Source organism: Chiloscyllium plagiosum, unplaced genomic scaffold (genome assembly GCF_037043375.1).
Source record: "Chiloscyllium plagiosum isolate Xiang-an unplaced genomic scaffold, Cpla_swu_hap1 HiC_scaffold_6, whole genome shotgun sequence".
NCBI lineage: Eukaryota > Metazoa > Chordata > Chondrichthyes > Orectolobiformes > Hemiscylliidae > Chiloscyllium > Chiloscyllium plagiosum.
In genome coordinates, this window is record NW_028270144.1 from 106,572,224 (window position 1) to 106,596,427 (window position 24,204).

Sequence of the window (24,204 nt, forward strand, 5' to 3'; positions counted from 1 at the left end):
TCTGCAGGAAGGATGTCTTCTCCAAGTAGAAATGCAGGGTACCACTTCAGAAAGTTTTCAAGTTACTGGATCCTTGTGTGCTGCTGGAGGTGACATACATGAGGTAGCCAGCAGTGCACATGAATCTCCTTCTGCATGATTAGGTTACATTACAGTATGGAAACAGGCCCTTCGGCCCAACAAGTCCACACTGACCCGCCGAAGCGTAACCCACCCATACCCCTACATTTACCCCTTACCTAACACTATGGGCAATTTAGCATGGCCAATTCACCTGACCTGCACATCTTTGGACTGTGGGAGGAAACCGGAGCACCTGGAGGAAACCCACGCAGACACGGGGAGAACGTGCAAACTCCACACAGTCAATCACCTGAGGCGGGAATTGAACCTGGGTCTCTGGCGCTGTGAGGCAGCAGTGCTGCCTCACAGATAGAGAAGGATCAGGTGAACAGAGCACAGTAAGTGAGTGACAGAGTAAGGGGCCATCACAGATCCTTATATCCCCTCTATCCCTGCATGAATAGAAACTTCATAGTCAGTTCAAGTCCAAATGAACGCCCGAGTATTATTATGGCCATTATCCGTAATGTCATCATTACACAATAGTCTATCAAGACAGCATTTTTCAGAAGGAGAAAACTGACGGAGAGAGACTTGCATCCATTGGTGCCATATTAGCAGCAAAGGAACACATTAAGCTAGAAAACTGAACATCTGTTCACTTTCACGAGGTTGTCTACAAGGAACATTTATCTCCCAGCCGACTCGGATGTGCCAAAGAACAGCACAAGTGCTATCCTTGAGCAGGCTTTGGGAATTCCCAAATCTGTCACCAAGCTTCATATCATCAGCAAACTTGGCTATTTTGCACTCCCTACCCTCATCAAAGTCATTAATACAGATTTAAATAAATGAGGCCCAAACACAGATCCTTGTATTATCCCACAAGGTTATAGCCTGCCAACCATTTTATTTAATCCTACACTCCATTTTCTACCCATTAACAACTCCTCAAAGTGTTCAATCCTTTGAACATGAATTGCAGATCAATACTGGCTGCCTAGACTGTGTTCCTTACCTCTTAATTCTTTCACTGGAAGGAGACATCAGTTTCAATTTGAGTGACTTTCCAGCTTGGGTGCATGGCCTACAAAAGGGTCTCCAATTCTTCAACATCTAAAGGACCAGTGTTATCCATAAGTACCACCTCACCAATTACTTCTGCCATCATTTCCAATTACCCTTCAATGGGCAACTTCACTAGGTTTTATATTGCCCAGCCAATTGTTTAGTAGGCCAAACTCACTGGAAAATTATTAACAATCTCAGGAGTACATTTATTAGACTGTTTATCTGAGATATATGATTGGATTAGCAGAAATTTCCTTGAATTAAATGTCGGAAAGACAGCAACTATTGCTTCCAGTGTCTGCTTCAAATGCTCTTCCTGATTGCCAATGTCGTCTTCTCCCTGACAACAAACTGAGATTAAACCGGTCTTTTTGCAACTTTGGTGTCATATTTGACCATAAGATCAACTTCTGACTTCATCTTTGCCCTATCAGTAAGACTGCCTGTTTAACCTTGTGTATCATCTCCCAGCTCATCTGCTGCTGTAACCCTCATTTGTTCCTTTGATGTCTGTGGACTTGGCTATTTCAATACTGTCCAGGCTGGTTTCCCACACTCTACTCCCTGTAAATGTAAGACCATCAAAACTCTGCTGCCTACACCTTAACCTGCACCAAGTCCCATTTACCCAACATCCTTGCTCTCGCTGACCTACATTTACTCCCAGTTAAGTAATTCATTTTAAAATTCTCATCCTTTTTTTCAAATCCCATAATAGCTTCACCCTCACTGTATGTGTAATCTCCTCCAGCTACATTGTCACTGGGATATTTGCCCTCCTCTAATTCTGGCCTCTTGGTCACCTGCAGTTTTAATTGCCTAATCCCTCTGTACTTCACTTTCCTTCTTAAGATGCAGTTTGAAATCTATCTTCTTGTTACCTGACTAATATTTCCTTGTGTGGCTCAGTTTTTTCATGCCTCTATGAAGCGTGTTTCAATGTTTTGTTACGTTAAAGGGGATAAAAGAGATTAGATTTTCCTGTCATCAACAGGCCTTCAACAATAGGGATTGGAACCTGATTTTAAAACTCCAATCCCTATTTCTCTCAGCAGCAGTTCTGAAGGGGGTAAGGGTGTGTGCCCTGAGCTTGCTCCTAACTATCCTGATGCTGGGTTCTCCATTGTGGTGAGCATGTATTTCATGTCCCTTGCAATTTTCATGGAGTTGGGCCAACATTTGATTATAATGTGGTTCACACTACTGAGTAAGAATTGGGATTTCATGTTGTAGCTGTACAGGACATTGGTGAGGCCACTTCTTGAATATTACGTACAATTGTGGTCGCCCTTCTATAGGAAGGATGTTGTTAAACTTGAGAGGGTGCAGAAAAGATTTACAAGGATGTTGTCAGGACTGGTGGGTGTGAGATATAAGGAGAGGCTGAAAGAGCTGGAGCTTTTCTTCCTGGAGTGTTGGGTGACCTTATAGAGGTTTATAAAATCATGAGTGGCATGGATACGTTAAGGTCTACATCTATTTCCTAAAGTGGAAGAGTCCAAAACCAAAGGGCATAGGTTTCAGGTGAGAGGGAAAGATTTAAAAAGGACCTTAGGGGTAAATTTTTTCATGCAGACAGTGATGTGAATATGGAATGAGCTGCCAGAGGAAGTGGTGGAAGCAGATACATTTAAAACATTTAAAAGGCATCTGGATGGGTATGTGAAAAAGAACGGTTTAGAGGGATATTGCCCAAATGCTGGCTAAATGAAACTAGGTCAGATTGGGATGTCAGATCAACATGGACAAGTTGATCAACAGACCAAAGAGTCTGTTTCTGTGTTTTACAATTCTGGAGTCGGAAACCTTTCAGTTCAAACAATGTGGATACTTTTGTATGTTATCATGAAATTCCATAATTTAAATATGCTTTTAAAAAATGATTGATACAAACATATGAATCAGGAGTTGGAGTGGTCCATTAAGCTCCTCCTCCCCCCATCCTGCTCCACCATTCACTAAAATTGTGGCTGATCTGCCTGCCTACCCTGATGATAGGGTTTAGTCCATAAATGGCATGTGGCCATTAATTCCTCCAGCATTGTGAAAGTGGAAACATCTTCAGCTGCATTAGAGTATGTTATCCACTGAATAAAGTTTGGGCGGCACGGTGGCCCAGTGGTTAGCACTGCTGCCTCACAGCGCCTGTAGACCCGGGTTCAATTCCCGACTCAGGCGACTGACTGTGTGGAGTTTGCACATTCTCCCCGTGTCTGCGTGGGTTTCCTCCGGGTGCTCCGGTTTCCTCCCACAGTCCAAAGATGTGCGGGTCAGGTGAATTGGCCATGCTAAATTGCCCGTAGTGATAGGTTAAAGGGGTAAAGGTATGGGTGGGTTGCGCTTCGGCGGGTCGGTGTGGACTTGTTGGGCCGAAGGGCCTGTTTCCACACTGTAAGTAATCTAATCTAATCTAATCTAAAAAGTGTTCTTCTGCATTGAACTACACTGAAATTCATATTTAACTGGTTGATTGACCATTGTGAATGAATCTTTACATTGAATTTCAGTTCTTTGAATAGCTTGAAAAAGTTTAGCATATTCAGCACCAGTGACTTTGTTGACAAAGTTGTTTAGTGGAATCTTATTATGAATGCTTGACTGAGTTTCAAATCTACTAATAGATCCAGTTTAGCAGAGCTTGCCAGTGCAGTCATCAATAGCATCTCATGAATGCTTGGTTAAACTTTAAACACAGTAATGGATTCAGGTTAGCAGTGTATGTCAATGTGCCTGTGAAAGAGACCATGAGCGTGGTTATTTTGTTTGTTTTATAACCTGTTAATATTTGTGGTGGATTTTGAAGTACTGTTTGTTTATTTTGGTAGTTCTGCGAATATCTCAGAAATCTCTTAATGATAGTATTGGGTTTGTGAGTTCAAAAGACTGTGGATACTGAATGGTGAAGATCAGGGAGTGAATGAAGAACAGCAGGGATGTGAAGTGGGAATGGGGATGACGTGGTATGGGCTAAGTGTCAGTTGTGTATGTAGGAAGTATCAGGGATTGAGTTAACTAGAGGATTCATGAATTGTTGAGCATTGGGGGTTAAGAATTAGGAAGTCTCATACCCACGTACCAAACATTTGTGGAAGTGGGCCTTTTTAAACTGTCCACATCAGCAGCCACCCATCTCCATTTTTGCTTCAGCGTTTCTGGAGGCAGTAGTTCCACTTCCAGCCTCCCCTTCCAAACTGTTGCCCCTCCCAACCTCTCGCCCCATTAACCAGCCACAAAATTATCGTGAGCAGCTATTGCTGGGCAGGGGGCAGCATTGTACAATCATGAAATTGCCAAACTGCTGATTCCCGCCTCCAAAATGAAAAGTTATTGTTATATTCACGAAAGACGAGTGTCTTACGTTCCTTACTGTGATTGGGTAAGTGTTTTCACAGTATTGCCCATAATGCCATTTCCCTGAACCACGAGTGAACAGGATAAATTTCTTACTTTCTTTTCTCTTGTCAGAGTCTGGATGATGTTATTAAAGACCTGATGGCCTCTGTGAACCGGGAGCTCTCTGAGAAGCAGTCCCTCGCAGTCAGTACGATGTTTCCACTCACAAAAGTTGAACTAACGGCCACAACAGCTGAGGGAACTGAAACATTCATTTTTGAGTTCAGCAGTATTGAGGCACGAGCTGGCTTTGAACAGGCGTTTGAAGAAACCAAGAAGAAATTAGGTAATAGACTCTGTTTGCTTAGGTGAATGTGAAAGATTCCATTGCAACACAGAAGAGGAGCATGAGAGTTATTCATAATGTCATGGTCAATATTCACACCTTGATCAGCATCACAAAAAAACAAATAGAACTCCTACAGTGTGAAAGGAGGCCATTCAGCCCATCAAGCTCACACTGACCATCCAAAGAGCATCCCACCCAGGCCCAGCCCCAACCTTATCTTTGTAATCCTGCATTTCCCATGGCTAACCCACCTAGCCTTCACATCCCTGAACACCATTGACAATTTAGCATGGCCAATCTATTCACCCTATGCATCTTCAGACTGTGGGAGAAAACCGGAGGAAACCCACACAAATACGGAGAATGTGTAAGCCCCACACAGACAGTTGCCTGTGTCCATCAAGCTGTGAGGCAGCAGTACTAACTACTGAGCCACCAGGCTGCTTTTCTGGCCATTATCCCTTGATGTTTGTGAGAGCTTGCTGTGTGCAAATTGGCAGCCACAGTTCCAGTATTACAACAATGCTTGCACTTCATAAAGTATTTCATTGATTATAAAGAACTTTAAAGCATCCAATGGTTGTGAAAGGTGTGATATAACGAAGTGATTAATCTCCAGGTAAGCAGATTTGTTACAAAATCACACAAAGAAATTTCTCTCCTGCATTGTTATGAATATCAAGCCTACGTTGAGAGGTTAATGCTGTGTGAATTTATAGAAAATCCTTTTTAGAAACTGAATTATCCTGATCGATGCAGGATCACCCATACCAGTATTGCAAACATGAATCGGAACTGCTTTCCTTCACCTTCCTGTGCGGAGAAGAACAACCAGGAGGTTTGCTGAAAACATTGGCACTTGTTTGGAAGCTGGCATGTATATTCAATCAGATTGAACTGTTAAATTAAACCATGGAAGCAAAGTCATGTACATATTATGGTGAATTTCCTGTGGGGTAGTGAATACAAAGTTGTGTAAAGTATCTTTGCTTACTGTTTGTTGTTAAGTGGTGTCAGCATAGTTCTTGTCTTTTTTTTTACAGTGAGGGAGAGGGCAGGGACATTCCTCCTTTTTTTTAACCCCCACACTACCGCCTAAGTGCGGTAGTGCTTATTATTCCCCCAGCACCCATGGTGTGTGTGTGCAGGTGTGAGACACAGTGAAAGACACAAAGTGCACGAATCTTTATTCAAATTCCACCACCAGGAAGATAGGAAAACACCCGGGTGGCCAGTGACAAACACTGCCCTTCACATCAGAGGGCAGTGCTGTGTGATCAGAACAGTGAGGGGGAGGGGAGGGACTAAATCAAAATAGAAGTTCTTGTCTTTTAACTTTTACACTGATCCCTTCATGCAGGTGGTTTCATTTTATTCATCTTTCTGAAATCAGAATTGGCAGCGATTTCAACTTTAACCTTTTATTAAGCTCAGCCATGATGTTATTGGTTTGCAGAGCAGATTTGAGTGGCTGATGTTCCAGGGAAAATGTATTGCTGCATGGTCTGTAAGATAATGTGTAGGCTTTGTTCTGCAGTAATGCATGTGTGTAACAAATGCACAAAGCAATTTTAAGGCACCATGCATTGAATAAAATATACACTAGTATATTTTACAGGAAACACTAGTCAAATGTCCTCCTGCTGTTCCTATTTCTTATTGCTTTACCTTTTCAATCAAGTTATAAATATCTCAGAGAATTGTAAGGCTGGAATAGATTGCAGAGTTAAGGACGAGCAAGCATGGAGGGATTTGAAAACAAGGGGAAGTTTTTAAAATGGCCAAGAAGTTTGACAATCAATCACTAATTTGGTGACTTGGAACAATGAGCAATGGACATGGTTAGGGTCTGGAATGTACTGTCTCTGAGTTTGAGGGAGATTCTTGGAGGTGTTCCTTTTTCAGAAGCTTATCTTGGAGACAATGGATTTTTTTCAGTGGGTACATCCCACATGCCAATTTAGAACACTCTTTTACATTTAGCTTGCAAGTTATTAACATTAATCATGCAAAATGCTGCTGATCTGTTCCACTTTGGGCATGTTCAAAGGCCTGGTATGCATTCTATACAGGTGTAATAATCTAATGAGATGGACAGAAATAGATCAGATATTCCTGTGCATAATTGTAACTGTAGAAATTCAACATTGACTGTGTAAGGGCAAAGGATTAATCTATCTCTGAGGTGATCTCATTACTCATAACGCCCTTTTTGGTAGCAAATGATATTTAAGATCAAGTTTAAACTTTAGGAAAACAATTTTTAAAAATGTATTAAATGTGAAAGGAGCAGGACAAAGACGAGATGCACTTCTTGAAAATGAGACACACATTGGATCAGATCCAGACTATATGTGATTGACAATTTTGCATTGTCACTGACAAGGTCTCTAAGTACCTGTTTAATATTGCTGTCAAACCTTTGTAAAGGGGCAAAGCCCCATTCTGGTCCAATGCCTCCCACCTGGCAAAATTCACTTCCAATCAGTTTCCCATCTCATCCTAGCTTATTGCCAGTCTCACTATCAAACTCTCACAGTGTGTTTGCTTCAGGCCTGTAAAGCCTACAAAATCATTGGATGCCAAACCAATAATATTCTGTCAGTTTAAGCCATTTTTAGCATGTCATCATGTTCTAGTTGCAAATGTTATCATAACTCAGACTTTGAAGAGACAATAATCTCTTATTAATCTACATTAGTTTCATGTCACAGCTTATAAAACCATAGCCAATCATGCTCGTATATCACTAGTACACGCAACCTCAGAAATGTCTGGATCCTAGCAATATTTATAAAGAACAAATGTTCAGCAAGATATATTGAAAGAAAATCTTTCCATTTCGTTATCTTTCCATGCCATTCTAGACGGAGGTACATTCTTCTTGGACAGCATAACTACAGTTAGGGATTACTTATATCACCAGAGAGTAACAGTTCGAATAGCACCACTCAGTGTCGACTTATGGAGCAATTGGAAACACATACTCTTCAGAATAATGACATCCTGACTACGAGGCCCATTCCAGGGCTTGAGCACAAAAATCAAGGCTGTCACTGCAGTGCAGTATTGAGGGAGCCTTGCATAGTCAGAGGAGCTGTCTTTTACATGGGACCTTAAACTGAGATCCCATCTATCTGCTCAGGTGGATGTAAAAGATCCTGTGGCATTTTTGGAAGGAGACCTTGAAGTTATCATTGGTGTGCCGGCTAATATTTATTCCTCTATCAACATCACAGAAACGTATCGGTTTTAAAGTTATTCTTTTATAGGACATGGGCATCACTGACAAGGCAAGTTGCCCATCCCTAATTGACCTTGAATTGAGTGGCTTGTGAAGTCAGTTCAGAGTCAACCACATTGTAATGCGATAAAAAAAAGAAAGTGCTGGAGAAACTCAAAACGTCTGGCAGTATCTGTAGAGAGAGAAATAAAGTTAGTGCTTCAAGTCCAATATGACTCTTCTTTTGAACATTGCTTGGTTCTTTAGTGACATATGAGCCAGCATAGGTAAGAATAGAAGGTTTCCTCCTGTAAAGGAAATTATTGAACCAGATGTGTTTTTATGAAAATCAACATGATGTTCATGGTCATTCTTACTGACATAGACATTCAATTCCAGATTTATTCATTGCAGTTAAATCCTACTAGCTGCAATGTTTGGACATGCCCCCAGTGCATTAACCTGGGCCTCTAGATTACCAGTCCAGTGACATTACCACTACAACACTGCCTTTCCCTAAAATTAAACATATTGAGTCATTGCTGTTAGTGAGAGATTGCTGTATCCAGATTGGCTGCTGCAGTTCCTGTGACTACAATTGAAAAGTACATCATTGGCTGTAAAGTACTTTGAGATGAGTGATGGCCATGAAAAGTGCTTTATAGATGCAATTTTTTTCTCTTTTTCAAAGTGAAACATCTGCTTTTATGGTACTACATTTACTTTGCAATGTTGCCCAGCAATAGCATAGTGTTAGCGAGTTTTGAGAAGATTTGTAGCTGAGGTTAAGGTTCTGGATATAGGTTTGCTCGCTGAGCTGGAAGGTTTGTTTTCAGACGTTTTGTCACCCTACTAGGTAACATGTTCAGTGATCCTCCAGATGAAGGACTGGTGGTGTAGCCCGCTCTCTTCTTATATGTTTAGGTTTCCTTGGGTTGGTGATGTCATTTCCTGTGGCGGCGTCATTTCCTATCGTGATGTCATTTCCTGTTCTTTTTCTCAAGAGGTGGTAAATGGGATCCAAGTCAATGTGTTTGTTGATAGAGTTCCAGTTGGAATTCCATGCTTCTAGGAATTCTTGTGCATGTCTGTTTGACTTGTCCTAGGATGGATGTGTTGTCCCAGTCAAAGTGGTGTCCTTCCTCATCCGTATATAAGGATACTAGTGAGAGTGGGTCATGTCTTTTTGTGGCTAGTTGGCATGGTGTGTTATTTCTGGCAATATGCCAACATGAGTGACTGATTTTCTTCCTGGCCCCTACAATGTCACTACAATTCAATAGGCCAGGAGTTTGACATCCACCGAGCATCGTTTGAATGGAATGAGCCAACCTCCAATGCTACACCAGCCTATACTGGTAAGAACATACTTCTGATAGCCCATCGGACCCTACTGACCTCTGGGTCAACAGAAAAAAAATAATTTTAGAAAAGGAATTGAGGTCAAGGAAGTCTAATTATTGATACACTCATTGAAATAACTCCACAGAGGCCATCTCCCAACACCAAGTCACCCTTTATTTTCACATGCATAGTGGTTGGCACTGGTCCGACTTCCTCAGAGCCAACTCCCAGAGTGAACAGAATCTCTGTTTATATGTCAGCCAGAGCTCCCTGATTGGACCAGGTTAACAGTCCCAATCATGGAACTCGCATTCTATGAGGTCCATGTGGCTGACCTTGTTACAATCACTACACCCTGGTTACTTTCAAAATTCAAATATCCCCATTATTGCTTCTGCAGTATGAGTAAATGGTGTTCTGTGTGTTCAGCAACAGCATTGTACATATGACAGATATATGTGACACGTACATATCCTGTCATTTCCCCATCCATACTTTGTTGCATGTTGCTGTGGTTCTGTTCGCCGAGCTGGAAGTTTTTGTTGCAAACGTTTCGTCCCCTGTCTAGGTGACATCCTCAGTGCTTGGGAGCCTCCTGTGAAGCGCTTCCAGCTCGGCGAACAGAACCCCAGCAACGAGCACCCGAGCTACAAATCTTCTCACAAACTTTGTTGCATGTGCATATTGCATACCTCCAGTGGGAAAGGGGAGTTATTGCCTTCCCACCTTCAGGGTTTCCTTCTGGGGTTTTGGTGTTACTCCAGTGGAAAATCTTCCATGGTTCAGCCACATCACTGGGAGCTTTAGCATTTAACCTTGGGGTCCTGAACACTGTCTCCATTCAGGGTTGTACAAATAGGATAATTGCATTGGCCAAGGAGATCACTAGGCAATGGGCAATGCTCAGGAATTGTGATATGGAATTCTCCTTTGATCAGCTGTATTGAGATGGCTTCTTTATGGGAAAATGCTGAAAGTGCTGCAGCATGGCACAAAGTTCTTACTCTGTGCGTAACACTTTATAAGAGGACAAGAATAAATCAGCAAACTTCATATAGCACTGACTTGCTTGAAATCTTGACTCATTGCCAGCAGACATCACCAGAATATAATTGCAATATCATATGTCAAAGATAATTCTCATGCTCGTAACTTGATCAGACTGTACTATTTAATAAGGATTAAGGAGATGGTATCTGAAGTATGGGCCTGTATTTATACCTTTGTCCTTGAATGGCTCCAGCTTTTGAAAAGCATAGTGTTCTCCTGTTGCGTAATGCCTGAAGAGTTATTTTTTGCAAGTAGCCAACATTGGGTCTTAAAAAGTGAAATGGCAAAGACTGACTGTCTCATTTCTTTATAATCCTTATTATAAATAATATAAAACAGGAGTTGTGTTACAGTTTGGATCTTGAAGCACAAAAGAAACACTCATGTCAAGACCCATCCATTTACTTTATTGACCTTGTTGCTATTGTTTCTCATTCACATCACAAAAGGTCCTTTCTATTGCAATAAGAAAAAAAGCTACCATATTAACTTGTCACTTTTCTTCTTTGTATATGTCCATCTCAAATTGATTGTGTAGCTCTTAAAGCCTGTGTAAAAAGACAGTGAGGTGCAACAGGGATTAAAATTTCTCATTCTCTTACAAGCAGACCCTGTTTTTAAGATTCTACATGAATATTTATTAATGAACATGAAAGTACTGAAACAGCGAGAAATTCACGTCAGATTCAGACTTACAGTTTTGATGTGTCTCAACACTCAGTGAGCTTGAGGAGTTTGTTATTTGCTCTTCTGTTTTAGGAGAAGAGCCCAAGATCTTCATGTACCATTTGTCTCTCCTCATTTTCACAGAGTCAGTGTGTTGCCTCAATGAATAGAGCCATTCCTTCCACCTCTATGCCTAGATTCTGGGAAAATGCAGTTGCCAGCATTATGCAGGTTAGGTGCTGCTGAAAGCAGGACAGTTCGTGGTAAAAGTGCTTAAAAATTTCCGTTATTTCAACTGGAAGATTTTAAGGATAGATTTTCCTGCGCATGTTTATTATCCTGATTGTCTCATCATTCTGCAGTGAATGGGACATATTTACCTGATGGAAGTCAGCCTGAATGTTATTTTAGCTGTTGTTGGAAAATTGAAAGGACTCGCTGCTGACTGCCATATTTTCCTGCCTGTGTTGGCTGCAATCTAATGAAGTGTTAGAAGCAAGGCTTATTCCTTCAAGAACTAGTGCTTTTTCAATCCCTTTTGAATAGGGTGAGTGAGGAAAAAAATGGTGATTCAGCCACACACATTTCAACAGATGATTAGCTGCTATCTTCAGTGCATAGCTTTAGGCTTGTTTTGTTTACTTATCTTACAGCTTTGAACAAAGATCGTTGGGACCCGGAATTCCTGAAGGCCATTCCCATCATGAAGACACGGAGTGGAATGCAGGTGCTGTAGCTTGTGTGAATCTTAAAGACAGAAATTAGGAAATTACTGCTAGAGATATTATAGTAGACAGTTTTAATGTGCTTGTGGCAATTCCATTATCCACTTACATTAATTCTTTTATTAAATTAACAGATATAGAAATTTAGTACTACCAATCTATTTGATCTTTATATTTGAATATAGGAAAATAATTGTGACCAACCAATATGAATAGTGTGCAAGATGATAGGTTGGATAGAAAGAGGCAGGAAGAAAGACATTCAGAACTGAGACAAAAGAGTTGCCATCTGTTACAGAGACTCCTATGGATGTGTGAGAGAGATGTGCTAAACCCACTTGATTTCTGCTCCTCCAGACCACAAAACAGAACAAAAAATGCTTATTGTTTATAAGCCACTTCGGCTCCCAATCTTCTTACCCACTGCGCTGACCTTACGGTATGCTTGTTGGAGCTTTCTGTTCATCCTCTCTAAGAAAGGTTGCAGTCTGCTCCCAATGATATGAGGAGGACCTAAGTGAATATATTAAAACGGATCACACTGTCTTTGCACAAATGTCCTTGCTGCCTGCTGATTGGAATATCATATCCAATTGGTCGGTGCTACAATTGGTCGGTGCTACAATTGGTTGGTGCTACAGCCATTATTTATTGCCTATTCACTAGTTTTAATGGTGGTGAGCCTTCATCCTCAATCCCTGCAGTGGTGAAAGTGCTTCTCTGATGCTGTTAAGCAGGGAGCTCCATCATTTCGACTCAGTGACAATGAAGGGACTGCGATGTAGGTTGAGGTAAGAACATTCTGTCACTCAGAGGGAGTAAGCTTTGAAGATGCATTTCCATTGCAGCTGCTACCCTTATCTTTCATGAAGCAATCTGGATTCCATGCTGTCATTCCTGATTATCTTCCCAGTTCCAAAATACTTTGAAATGTGTCAGGCAATCTGCCAAGATTTAATTTCCAACTCACTGTCTAATTAGAAATTATAATAATCATATTGTATTTAAAAGAATGTCTACGGTAACCAAAACAGTTCAGGCTTGGGAATGTTTAGAGTATAGTGGACGAGAGTTTTTCAGAAATGGTGCAGAATAAAGTCCGGGCATTCATTCCTGATCAACATAAAGAAAGTCAGGCCTAGAAGCTGAATGGGAAGAGGACTGGACTACATTGCACCAGTGTCAGGCTGATATAGCAGGGCTGTGACTTGGGCACAAAGAACCACTAAACGTATGACAGTCTGAATGGATGCTCTAAACAATGGGGTCCATGGCATCGGTAAAACTGTATCAAAACATGAGTCAGCATCGTTATGTAAGGAAAGACTTAACAAAAAGTCATGGAATGATAGGAATATTGGAAAGCTAGTATGTTATTCCACCATTCAATAAGATTATAGCTGATCTATACCTTGATACTGTTTACGTGTTCTTGGTAAATTTTTCGAGATGTAGAAGCATAGACATTAGGAGCAGGAGTAGGCCACTCAGCCCTTCGAGCCTGCTTCACCATTCAGTACGATCATTAGTTGTTCATCCAACTCAGTAGCCTATTCTCACCATCTCCCCATACCCTTTCATCCCTTGAGTCCTAAGAACTATAACTCCTTCGTGAAAACATTCAGTGTTTTGGCCTGTACTGTTACCTGTGATTCAGAATTGCACAGGCTGACCACAATGTGAAGAAATTCCTCATCATCTCAATCCTGGATGGCATACTCTATATCTTTAAACTGTGACCTCTGGTTCTGGACTCCCCAGATATTGGGAACATTCTGTGTTTATACCATCTAGGCCTGTTAGAAATGTTCAGGTTTATATGGTGTCCTCTATCATTCTTTTAAATTTCAGTAAAATGGTCCTAACTGATCCAGTCTTTATCTGTTAATTCTATCATCCCAGGAATTAGTCTGGTAAACCTTTGTTGTACTCTCTCCATAGGAATAACATCCTTCCTTAGATAAGGAGACCAATATTGCGCACAGTACTCCAGGTGTAGTCTCACCACAGCCTTGTACAATTGCTTGAACTAACAGAAAATCGATCAGTCCCATTCCTAAAAATTTCACTTCTAAATGGTTTAGCTGTAATGTTAAGATTATGCCCCCTTGTTCCAGATCATCCTTTGCACCAGCAGAGAAGCTACTTTCTCAAAATATAAGCATCAAGCAGAGTTTGGCCTCCCACATTGGCAAGCTGTCTACGTATTGCACTGTTGAAAGAGCTTGGTTGTACACACTGATATCATTGCCTGGACAGAGAAGTGCCTTGGAGATACTTCTGAGAGAAATGAGCAAAGCCTGACATATTGTCAGCAAGTATCACTGAACACATTGGAGAGAGGTCATGCTGCTTCTGATACATTAAAAATATATTTGTCAGAGTGCTCTTACTCCCTGGTTTTTAGCTTGTATTCAAGCCTGAGGTGTTAATTGTGTAAAACATGATGAATATTTGAGACATATGAGTTTGCAAACCTTTGGGGCATTCTACATAGGAAAGAATATGTGTTTATATCAGTTTATTGAAGAATGCTCTAGGTATCTGTCTCATTATATTTGAGGCAACTTACATTATTGCAAAATAGTGGTCATTTAAAAAAAAGAGTGTTTTTCAGCTAGCTAATTAGAAGCCAGTGGTTACAACCATACATGGATGGCCATGGTAAGTGTAGTAGAAATTCCCTCAGTGAAGTGAGTGTTGACCCTCTTCCCAGACAGCCCTGGACAGCTATCTCTATCCCTTGGCTACTATTCAGCCTCCACTTGGTCTAAGACACTACCCTCCACTTCTTGGCAAATAGTTGTCATCCACTTTGATTCTGCCTAATGGAAATGGCCCATAGATGGTGAGGAGACTGGCATCTGCTTAATAGTGGGCTCATTCTATATAGTGGGCACCATTTAAAGAAACGTGTGGTGCGTAAACTGGTAAGAAACCTTTTGGCTTGATAAATTCCTTTCAAATTGTACTGTTGTTCAAAGGGAATTCCTTTCCTCTCTAGCAAGTGATTATGTAGAGTCGTAGAGATATACAGCACAGAAACAGATCCTTTGGTCCAACTCGTCCATGCCGACCAGATATCCTAAATTAATCTAGTCCCACTTGCCAGCATTTGGCCCATATGTAAACACAAATAGAGATAATGAGACTTAAGAGCTTGTTAACTGTGTATTAATGTCAGGATTGTATTTGCTAAATGCATTATGAGGTTGTTAACCTTTCTTAAATGTAGTACAGTGATAATTCAGAAAGAGTGACTTGTTTTGGAGTCATACATGAGTTGAAATCTCTGCAGTCATTTAAACATTATGTCCCCATTGCTTCTATAACAGAATCACAGAGTTGTTCTGGTGCAGAGGAGACTATTCAGCCCATTGTGCCTCCTTCAGTTCTTTTGATGGTCAGCATTACCTAGTGCCAAATTCCTGCTTTCCCCCATCCCCTTGCATACTATTTCAATCCCAAATAATCACCCAATGTCTTCTTTTAATGTATCTCAAACCACTGATACAATGCAGCTTCATTGTCTCACTTCTACTTTCCCCAATGTTCATAGGATCCCTACAGTATGGAAACAGGCCATTTGGCCCAACAAGTCCACACCGACCCTTCGAATAGTATCCCACCCAGATCCATTCTTCTACCCTATTACCCTACATTTCTCCTGACTAATGAGCCTAGCCTATACATCCCTGAACATTATGGGCAATTTAGCATGGCCAATTCATTTAACCTGTACATCTTTGGACTGTGGGAGGAAACCAGAGCACTCGGGAGAAACCCACGGAGAGAATGTGCAAACTCCACACAGATAGTCACCCGAGGCTGGAATTGAACCCGGGTCCCTGGCACTGTGAGGCAGCAGTGCTAACCACTGAATCAGCATGCCGCCTCTGCTTAAAAAATTTCTTAACACATTTACTTCAATGACTCTTCCATTGATGCCTTAATGACTGGTTGTTATGTACTCTAAGATTTCCCTCTATTCCTCATTTGTATGATACCACTGAATGCATTTTTCATTACCATAAGGTTAGTTGCTGTGTGTTTGCCAATGGCATGCAAATTTCATCTCAATGTCACTATATGAGCTGGGGTAGCCCAAATCATCCTCCAGTTAAACACTCCAACAGCAAATCCAACTTGTTCAGTTTTCATCAGTATTTTATGTTCCAGTTTTCCCTTTACAGTTACGCCCTCAAGTTGAATCGGAATGCAGAGTCAGCCTCTTTATCCCTATCTCACTCCACAGACTGTGAAACTCTCTCACAAGCTTTTGCAACCTCCAGGGTTGAGTTCTTCAGGCAAGCATTCTGCCTCCCACACTAAATCTGACTCGAACCCCAAGTGTGACCACGTGCTATCCAATGCAATGACTTGTTCTCCTATTATATTTTATTCGTCGACTCCACACTTTATCACTTCCACTTAATTCTAACATTGTTCACTTTCAAAGTTTGTGCGAAGATTTGTAGCTCGGGTGCTCGTTGTTGTGGTTCTGTTCGCCGAGCTGGAAGTTTTTGTTGCAAACGTTTCATCCCCTGGCTAGGCGACATCATCAGTGCTTGGGAGCCTCCTGCAAAGCGCTTCCGGAAGCGGCAGGGACAGACCACTATAAACACCGGAGGAAACATCAAAGAAGCGCTTCGCAGGAGGCTCCCAAGCACTGATGATGTCGCCTAGCCAGGGGACAAAACGTTTGCAACAAAAACTTCCAGCTCGGCGAACAGAACCACAACATTGTTCACTTTGCCTACTTATCTCTTTAATGTAACCCATTGGGAGGATTACTCCTGGCATAAATTTAAGATAGATTAGGAACACTTGTCACTTGAATTGACTTTTGGGAAATTGCAAGTTGAAGGAAGTCTCAGGAAAACATTTCTGTCAGAATGCTTAAGCAGTTAGCTAAAGTGCATCTTAGCTGTACAAAATCTTCTATTCATTGAGTAAAGTAGTTTAATAAAACAGGATGGTGAAAGGGTTAATATACTGACCGATAATATGGTGCTATTTTCAGTTCTCCTGTGCATCCCCCAGTCATGGTGGACCAGACAACCCCCATGAGGTCTGGGTGTGCAATAGTGACGGGTATGTTGGGCAGGTCTGCCTGCTAAGCATCAAACCAGTACCTACTGTGGAAGCTTGTATTGCAGTGTGTTCAGCAAGGATTATCTGCATAGCCTCTGTACCAGGCCTCAGTGGTACACCCAGGTAGGAATTTATAGACTTTACCATTCTTTCATTGTGTGAGAGTTAATAACTTGGAAGAATTTACAAATTGTAAAAATAATCCATTTTGAACTACTAATTCAGCCAAATATATTGTCACAGTTTGTTTTACTGCCAATTCTTTGATCTTTGCAAACAAATCTTCTTTCCAGTAACATGGAGTAAAACCGAAAATGCAGTTTTATATAGCTGTCCTCCTTTTCCCTGTTTGAAAGTAGGTTTGTACAGCTGACCAGTTCAGATAAATGACCACTGAGAGCATACGTTTAGAAAACTATTTCACAAAATGGAAACTTATACTGGTTTGAGCCAGTAGTTAGCTGCTATTTTTAATTGCCTGTACTGTTTGACTCTCAAAATCCTAGTGAATGAGAGTATTTAAAGAATATTATTTCTGCATGGTGGGAACCTATATAAAGAAAAGTGCAGTGCATAAACTGGTGAAGAAATACCTTTAAAATTATATTATTGTTTAAATGTAATTCCCTTTTCTTTCAATCAGGTGATTATATGTAAATGCTAAAACAGAGAAAACAAAATTTATTAAGAGTTTGTTAACTGCTTGTTAATGTCAGGATTGTGCTTGTTAAATCTTTTATTTTGTGAATGTTAGACTTGCCTTAATCTAGTTGTAATTCAGAAGGAATGACTTTGTTTTTATGGAATTATCCTTGAGTCGAACTCTCCGAAGCGTGTATTTTTTTCTGTGTATAAATAGTTATTTTTGACTGTGTCATCGGGTACAGGAAGTATATATATATTTCTTTTAACAATACATGTAGAGGAAAATATATAGATCAAGCTGGCTGAACCAAGATTCCTGTTTTTATCGCATGAGGATATATGTCCCTATTCACCCCAGGTTTTGCCCACTCTCTCAATCTCTACAATTGGTCTTCGGCCCTGTGCTCAAACCCTAACAGGCACTCTCATGAAATACTTACACATTTTTTTTGGGGCACAAAACTGTATGTGGCACACTTCCATTGAGACTCCTTATAGTTGTGATATTCTGCGATGGCAGTTCACCTGGAGTGGTATTATACACATACAGCAATGGTCCCACTCACCTTGTAAACTACCACCCGTATTGCAACCTCCATTTTGTTTCCAAAGTCCTCAGAGGTGTTAGAAAATCAGAGAGTGCTTGGAACACTCAGCAGATCTGACGAAGAAACTGAGTCAATATTTTAAGTTGAATGTGACACTTCAGAAGAGACCTGTTGTTATCTCCCAAATCTGTTCCTATCTTGCAATATTTGAACCTTTTCAATCAGGTTTCCACCTCGACTGCAGAAGTGAAATGGCCCTTTTCAGAGTTGCAGATGATATACTGTGTTATTGTGACTGTAATCCACAATCCCTTCTCATACTTGAGCCTCTGAAATGGTTGACCACATGAACCTCCTCCATGTACTGTTGGTTGTCCAGTTGAGTGAGGCTCCCCTCGCCTGCTTCCTTTCTTATCCATTCAGTCAGCACCAGAGAATCTCCTGGCTTCTCTTCCTGCTGTCACTCCTGCATGCATTAGCTTTGGAGTCCATCACTGGTCTAAACCTTGCCCCTGTCCTATTTCTCATCTGTGTGCTATTTCAAGAGCAATTAATGAGGGCAAGACAAGGGGAAAGGTAGCAGAAGGGAGACAGTGCAAAGAATGTGCGGTGATTTTGTTTTTTCTCATCTGCCATGTTTTCAGAGACAGGTCAGAGTTGCTTCTGAGCCCTTCCTGTGTACACCCACACCGAACTAGCACTGTCTCCTTGGAAGAACCAACTTCACAGCAGCCATTCCATATCTCCATTTCAAACTCTGCTCAGTCACTGGGAGAACTGACTGAAAGTGGAAACAGAAGCTTGAACCCATTTGACAGCGATGACACAGAAGATGACGAGTCATCCCCAAGCCCATCAGGCACGCTGAGGAGTCAGGCCAGCAGATCCACCATCTCTTCGGGTACAGGGAGTAAGCAGGACCTGAAACATTCTTATTTTCTGGTTATTACTTGTATGTGGCACATTGCCATATTTTGTTTTTTTCAGTTAGTACTTTTGTTCTCAGTTCAAACTTCAAATGGGATGGGTCTGTGTCACTGTCTCCTTCGCATCCATCCTCAATAATGCTCTGGTATCTTTATGTATACCATTAATTTTCAGTTTTTTCTTTTTCGATTGGATATTTCCCACTCCCATTCACTGCAGACCTGCTCAGTATCCTTTGGCAGTATCACTTTGTAAGGGAGAAGTGTGCAAAACTCTATATTCTGGCCATAGAACAGTACAGCACAGAAACAGGCCCTTCAGATAACCAGATGCCAAGCATGATGCCATTTTAAACAAATACCATCTACCTGTACATGGTCTGTATCCCTCTATTCCCTGCTAGTGCAAGTTATCTGCTCAAATCCCTCTTTAACTTTACTAGCATATATCTGCTACTAATACCTCTCCTGGCTGCAAGTTCCAGGCAGCTACCACCCTTTGTGTAAAAGCCTTTCCTCACACATCTCCCTTCAACTTTCCCCGTCTCATATCAAGCCTGTGCCTCCTAGTGTTTGACATTTACATCCTGAGAAAAGGACTCTGACTATCCAACTTATCCATGCCTTTCATAACATTATTTAGAGTTGCAGAGTCGTAGAGTCATACAACACGGAAACAGACCCTTTGGTCCAACTTGTCCATGCTGACCAGACATCCCAAACTGATCTTGTCCCTTTTGCCAGCATTTGGCCCATATCGCTCTAAACGCTTCCTGTTCATATACCCAACCAGATGCCTTTTACATGCTGTAATTGTAACAGCCTCCGCCACACACGCATCACCCTCTGCATGACAATGTTGTCTGTCACACCCCTTTTAAATCTTTCCACTCTCACCTTAAACCTATGTCCTCTAGTTTTGGACTCCCCCATGATACCTTTACCGAACTGTAAGATCAGGAATTTGGCAAGGGGGGAAGCATTGACGAAATCTCCTGTACCTCTGCGATTAAACACTCTATTGCCATGCTATGTTCTCGTAACAAATCTGTGGCTTTATAGATACTAAAGGCATTAAAGCATGTGAGGATGGTGTGGGAAAATGCTGTTGAGGCAGTGATCTACTGTGTTCCTACATTCCTAAAATAGCCTGCAAAGCTACGAATAAAAGTACACAAGCTCCCAAAATATTCCTTTCTTTCTTTAGGAATTTTCATTCCAATTCCTTCTCCTGGCACCAACTGTTGTAAAGTTATGATTCATACCATGGTTCTGTGGATATTTGGTAGCCCGGTGGTATCTTGCCTCCAGCCTTGGGTGGCTCAGTGGTTAGCACTGCTGCCTCACAGCACAGGGTCCCAGGTGCGATTCCAGCCTTGGGCGGCTGTCTGTGTGGAGTTTGCACATTCTCCCCGTGTCTGTGTAGGTTTCCTCCGGTGCTCCAATTTCCTCCCACATTCCAAAGATGTGCAGGTCAGGTAAATTGTTCATAGTTGTTAGGTGCATTAGTCGGGGGGGGGGGGTTACTCTTCGGAGGGTCACTCTTCGGAGGGTCGGTATGGACTTGTTGGGCCGAAGGGCCTGTTTCCACACTGTAGGGAATCTAATAAACTGAGGTCTCATCTTGGCCAATGTAGACTAGGAATGGCTGTGACTGGAATCAGTTAATTGAGCATCTCACAGGGTTTACCACGTGACACACTTTTCCATTTTTCAAATGAGATTGGCTTTTACACAATCCATAGAAATTTTCCATCAGCTCCAGCAGTTGGCTTCCCCAGGTTGCCACAGCTGAGCCTGACTTTCGTGAATTTTTGCCCCTCAGACTATAACTTACCAGATCTGCAAAGTGCCACGACTTGTGGAAAGGAGAATTGTTCTCAAAAATGTCAAAGCGTTTCAGTGTTTTCTTGAAAAGTTTAAAGTCCTTTGAAGAAAACATCCTTTCTTAATCCATAGTGGTTAAGCAATACACTTGTTCACCTTCAACAAGAAGGTTCACCTTCTCCCAAGAGGATTCAGACATTTAAAGATAACATAATTCCAAATGTTTTGTAATCTCTAAGATACCTACTTGTGATTTGAAAATATTCCTATAAAGAAATCTCACAAAGATAAAGAGTTAGAGTTTGTTTCAAAGTGCACACTGAAGGTACAGATTCTTGGCAAAACTATTACCATTAAGAATTACAAATCTAGAACATTGGTGCATCAATTTATAGCATCATAGAATGGGGAGGGATGTACAGAAATCTTGCACAGTTTCTATATTCAGCAATGTATTGGCATTTACTGGGCTGTTAGAAGTATTTCTCTAGACTGTTGAATTTGAATGTGAATCCAACCTGTATCTCTCTCAACTTAATGGCCAGGTGTAGCATGACCTACTTTGGAATAGGTCCTGTATCAGTCTTGTTAAATGTGTTGACTCCTGAAGGAACTGCATAGTGTGCAAAAATGAACTCGAAGAGGAAATAATGGTGTGATGTTAGAACAGGAACAAAGTTAGCACTCCAGCACATGGGAGAAAAAATAAGATTGAATTAGACAAACTCACCCTTCACCTTCATGCCAGAAACACAGCCAATCAATCCACACCAATGATTTTCTCTTGCAGATGAGGAGATGTCAAGTTCCAAAGATTTTGCAACAGAAACGACAAGTTCAGAGGAGGAACCTGAGTCTGATTTCATAACCAACTCCAACACTTTGTGTCAAACAAGGAACAGTGACAGTCCAATGGATGGTCGGGCAATGAGGAGATCGAGTAGAGGGTCCTTCACCAGAGCAAGCCTGGAGGAACTTCTGAGCATTGATCCTGAAGCTAACCAAAGCTCCATGTGGCTCGGAACAGAAGATGGCTGGTGAGTGGTCACTTTCTCATTCAAATTATTCACTGGTAAAGTTCAAAGCAAGATCAACATATGGTGTCATTTAAGTGCCAGGCCAAGTTGAATTAGGAAAGCAGCACTAGTTGGAACACTGTCTGCATAATTTTACTCGTAGAGATAAAAACTTTAGAATCTTAGTTACTTCTTGTAGTTATGCTTATGATTTCACATGATGTAACATGCCTGACAGATCAGTAGGAATTGGGGTTAGACTTGGTGTTGGGAGAGAGCAGTTGGGAGTTAGGGGTAGAATGGACGGAGCAGTGGGACTAGGAACGGTATCCTGATCCCTCTTCCATATGACTCATTTCTGACTCCCACTGTATCAATGCATTGAAGCAGTTTAATACAAATTCAGAATCTTGCACCAAGAAAGACATTCATCTGGCTCATTGCGTATGTGCCAACTCTTTCAAGGAGCTTTCCAATTGCTTCTACTCTCCCACTCATTCCTCACAGCCTGTAGATTCATCTTTCACAAACATACACCCAATCTTTTGCTGTTTGTTGCCATATCACTAAGATTATAACTGAAATTGAAACACAATAATTTTACTTCCAACAGATTCCATCGGTCATTTCATGACTCATCCCAACCTTCTAAATAAGTTGTCTAAGAGTAGGTCGATGTTCCAAAGGCAGGAGATAAATGATGTCAAAATTATAATCAAGTAAATTAAAAAGCTAAAAGAATGTATTGGAGTTGTCCTTGCCTTAAATGCAAGACATCTGATAAAAAGGCAAATAGGGATGAGCAATAAATGCTGGCCAGCCAGTGATCCACATCCCACAAATGAATTTTTAAAAAATTTTAAAAATAAAGATAAATATGATGTGTGATCAGGAAGGTTTTGCTGAGGTTATAGTATCACTTACATGGTAGAACATACGCAGAGAGTTGTGAATGCATGGAATGCAGGACATTTAAGTGACTGCTGAACATGCACATGGAGACCAGTGCATTGAGGGGTGCGTAAGTTGTTATATTTTACATTAGGATTAAACCTGGGCACAACATTGTGGGCCAAAGGGCCTGTTCTGTGCTGTACTTTACTATATTCTATGTTCTATTTTCAAATATGCATGACTGGAGAATATAAATTGTTTAGAAGAGAAAATGAGGACTTGTGGTGCAAAGGTAACTTCCCCACCTGCCCCACACCAGGATTTATTGGCCATGGAAGATGTATTTATAACATGACCAAATAGGTTGATCATTAGCTTCTAACTTGTTCCATTATGCCTGATGGCAGGCACTAAGAATGGGAGGGTTTCTTGGTCAGCCATCCTGCAGAGGGCAATGCCAGTCCACTGCAAGGCTTTCCGCAAATGTAGACCAATTCAATAGAGGTCCATAGTTCAGCCCTCGGAAACAAGAACGGGAGAATAAGCAGACAGTAGCGAAAACACAGCAGTACGGCAGAATATTAGCTCAGTCATTGAGGCACAACTAAGAGTGAATGTAACAACGGAAAGGGCTAGTACAGAATCATGGCATGGTGGCACAGTGGTTAGCACTGCTGCCTCACAGCGCCGGAGACCCGGGTTCAATTCCCGCCTCAGGCGACTGACTGTGTGGAGTTTGCACGTTCTCCCCGTGTCTGCGTGGGTTTCCTCCAGGCGCTCCGGTTTCCTCCCACAGTCCAAAGATGTGCAGGGTCAGGTGAATTGGTCATGCTAAATTGCCCGTAGTGCTAGGTAAAGGGTAAATGTAGGGGTATGGGTGGGTTGCGCTTCGGCGGGTTGGTGTGGACTTGTTGGGCTGAAGGGCCTGTTTCCATACTGTAATGTAATGTAATCACCTCCAATACAAATAACAAATGCAATCCATTTGAGACAATAGCATTTGGCATCTATTGCCATGTTGCATTCAACTCTCTTGTTAAATTTGCGTCAAATGTTCTTTTATTAACGGAAGATCATTGCCTTGCAGTAATTATTGTAACATGACAACCGGATGTTATTGTAACTTCTGCAGTCACATGCACATTGTATGCAATTCAAATCATTTGTGATTCTGTAGAAAGTAAAGTTCTGAAGAAGGATCAGGGGACCCGAAATATTAACTCTGCTTTCTCTTCACAGATGCTGCCAGACCTGCTGAGTTTTGCCAGCAATTTCTGATTCCGTTTGTGACTCTGTAGAGTTTAGCTCAGCTATTGAATTGTAACAAAGCCACCAAATGGTCAGGTTGAATATTATAATAACACAAGACGTAGCATTTCCAGAGGATATTTAGAAAAGCTTATCGCAATCAGAGTCGGTGTTGTTTTGTG

General features: G+C 41.4%; 1 protein-coding gene across 3 annotated transcripts in view; it reads left to right on the forward strand.

Moving 5' to 3' along the window:
- The window catches only part of arhgef17 (Rho guanine nucleotide exchange factor (GEF) 17), a 448,495-nt gene that overhangs the window by 408,365 nt on the left and 15,926 nt on the right, over positions 1-24,204 (forward strand). For 2 of the 3 annotated variants that reach the window (XM_043692177.2, XM_043692179.2), the window contains exons 11-15: positions 4,600-4,813; positions 11,753-11,826; positions 16,848-17,041; positions 18,756-19,021; positions 21,655-21,901. In XM_043692177.2, coding sequence (XP_043548112.2) covers positions 4,600-4,813; positions 11,753-11,826; positions 16,848-17,041; positions 18,756-19,021; positions 21,655-21,901 — 995 coding nt within the window. The remainder of the gene's footprint in view (positions 1-4,599; positions 4,814-11,752; positions 11,827-16,847; positions 17,042-18,755; positions 19,022-21,654; positions 21,902-24,204) is intronic. The other variant, XM_043692178.2, reaches the window with a different exon arrangement.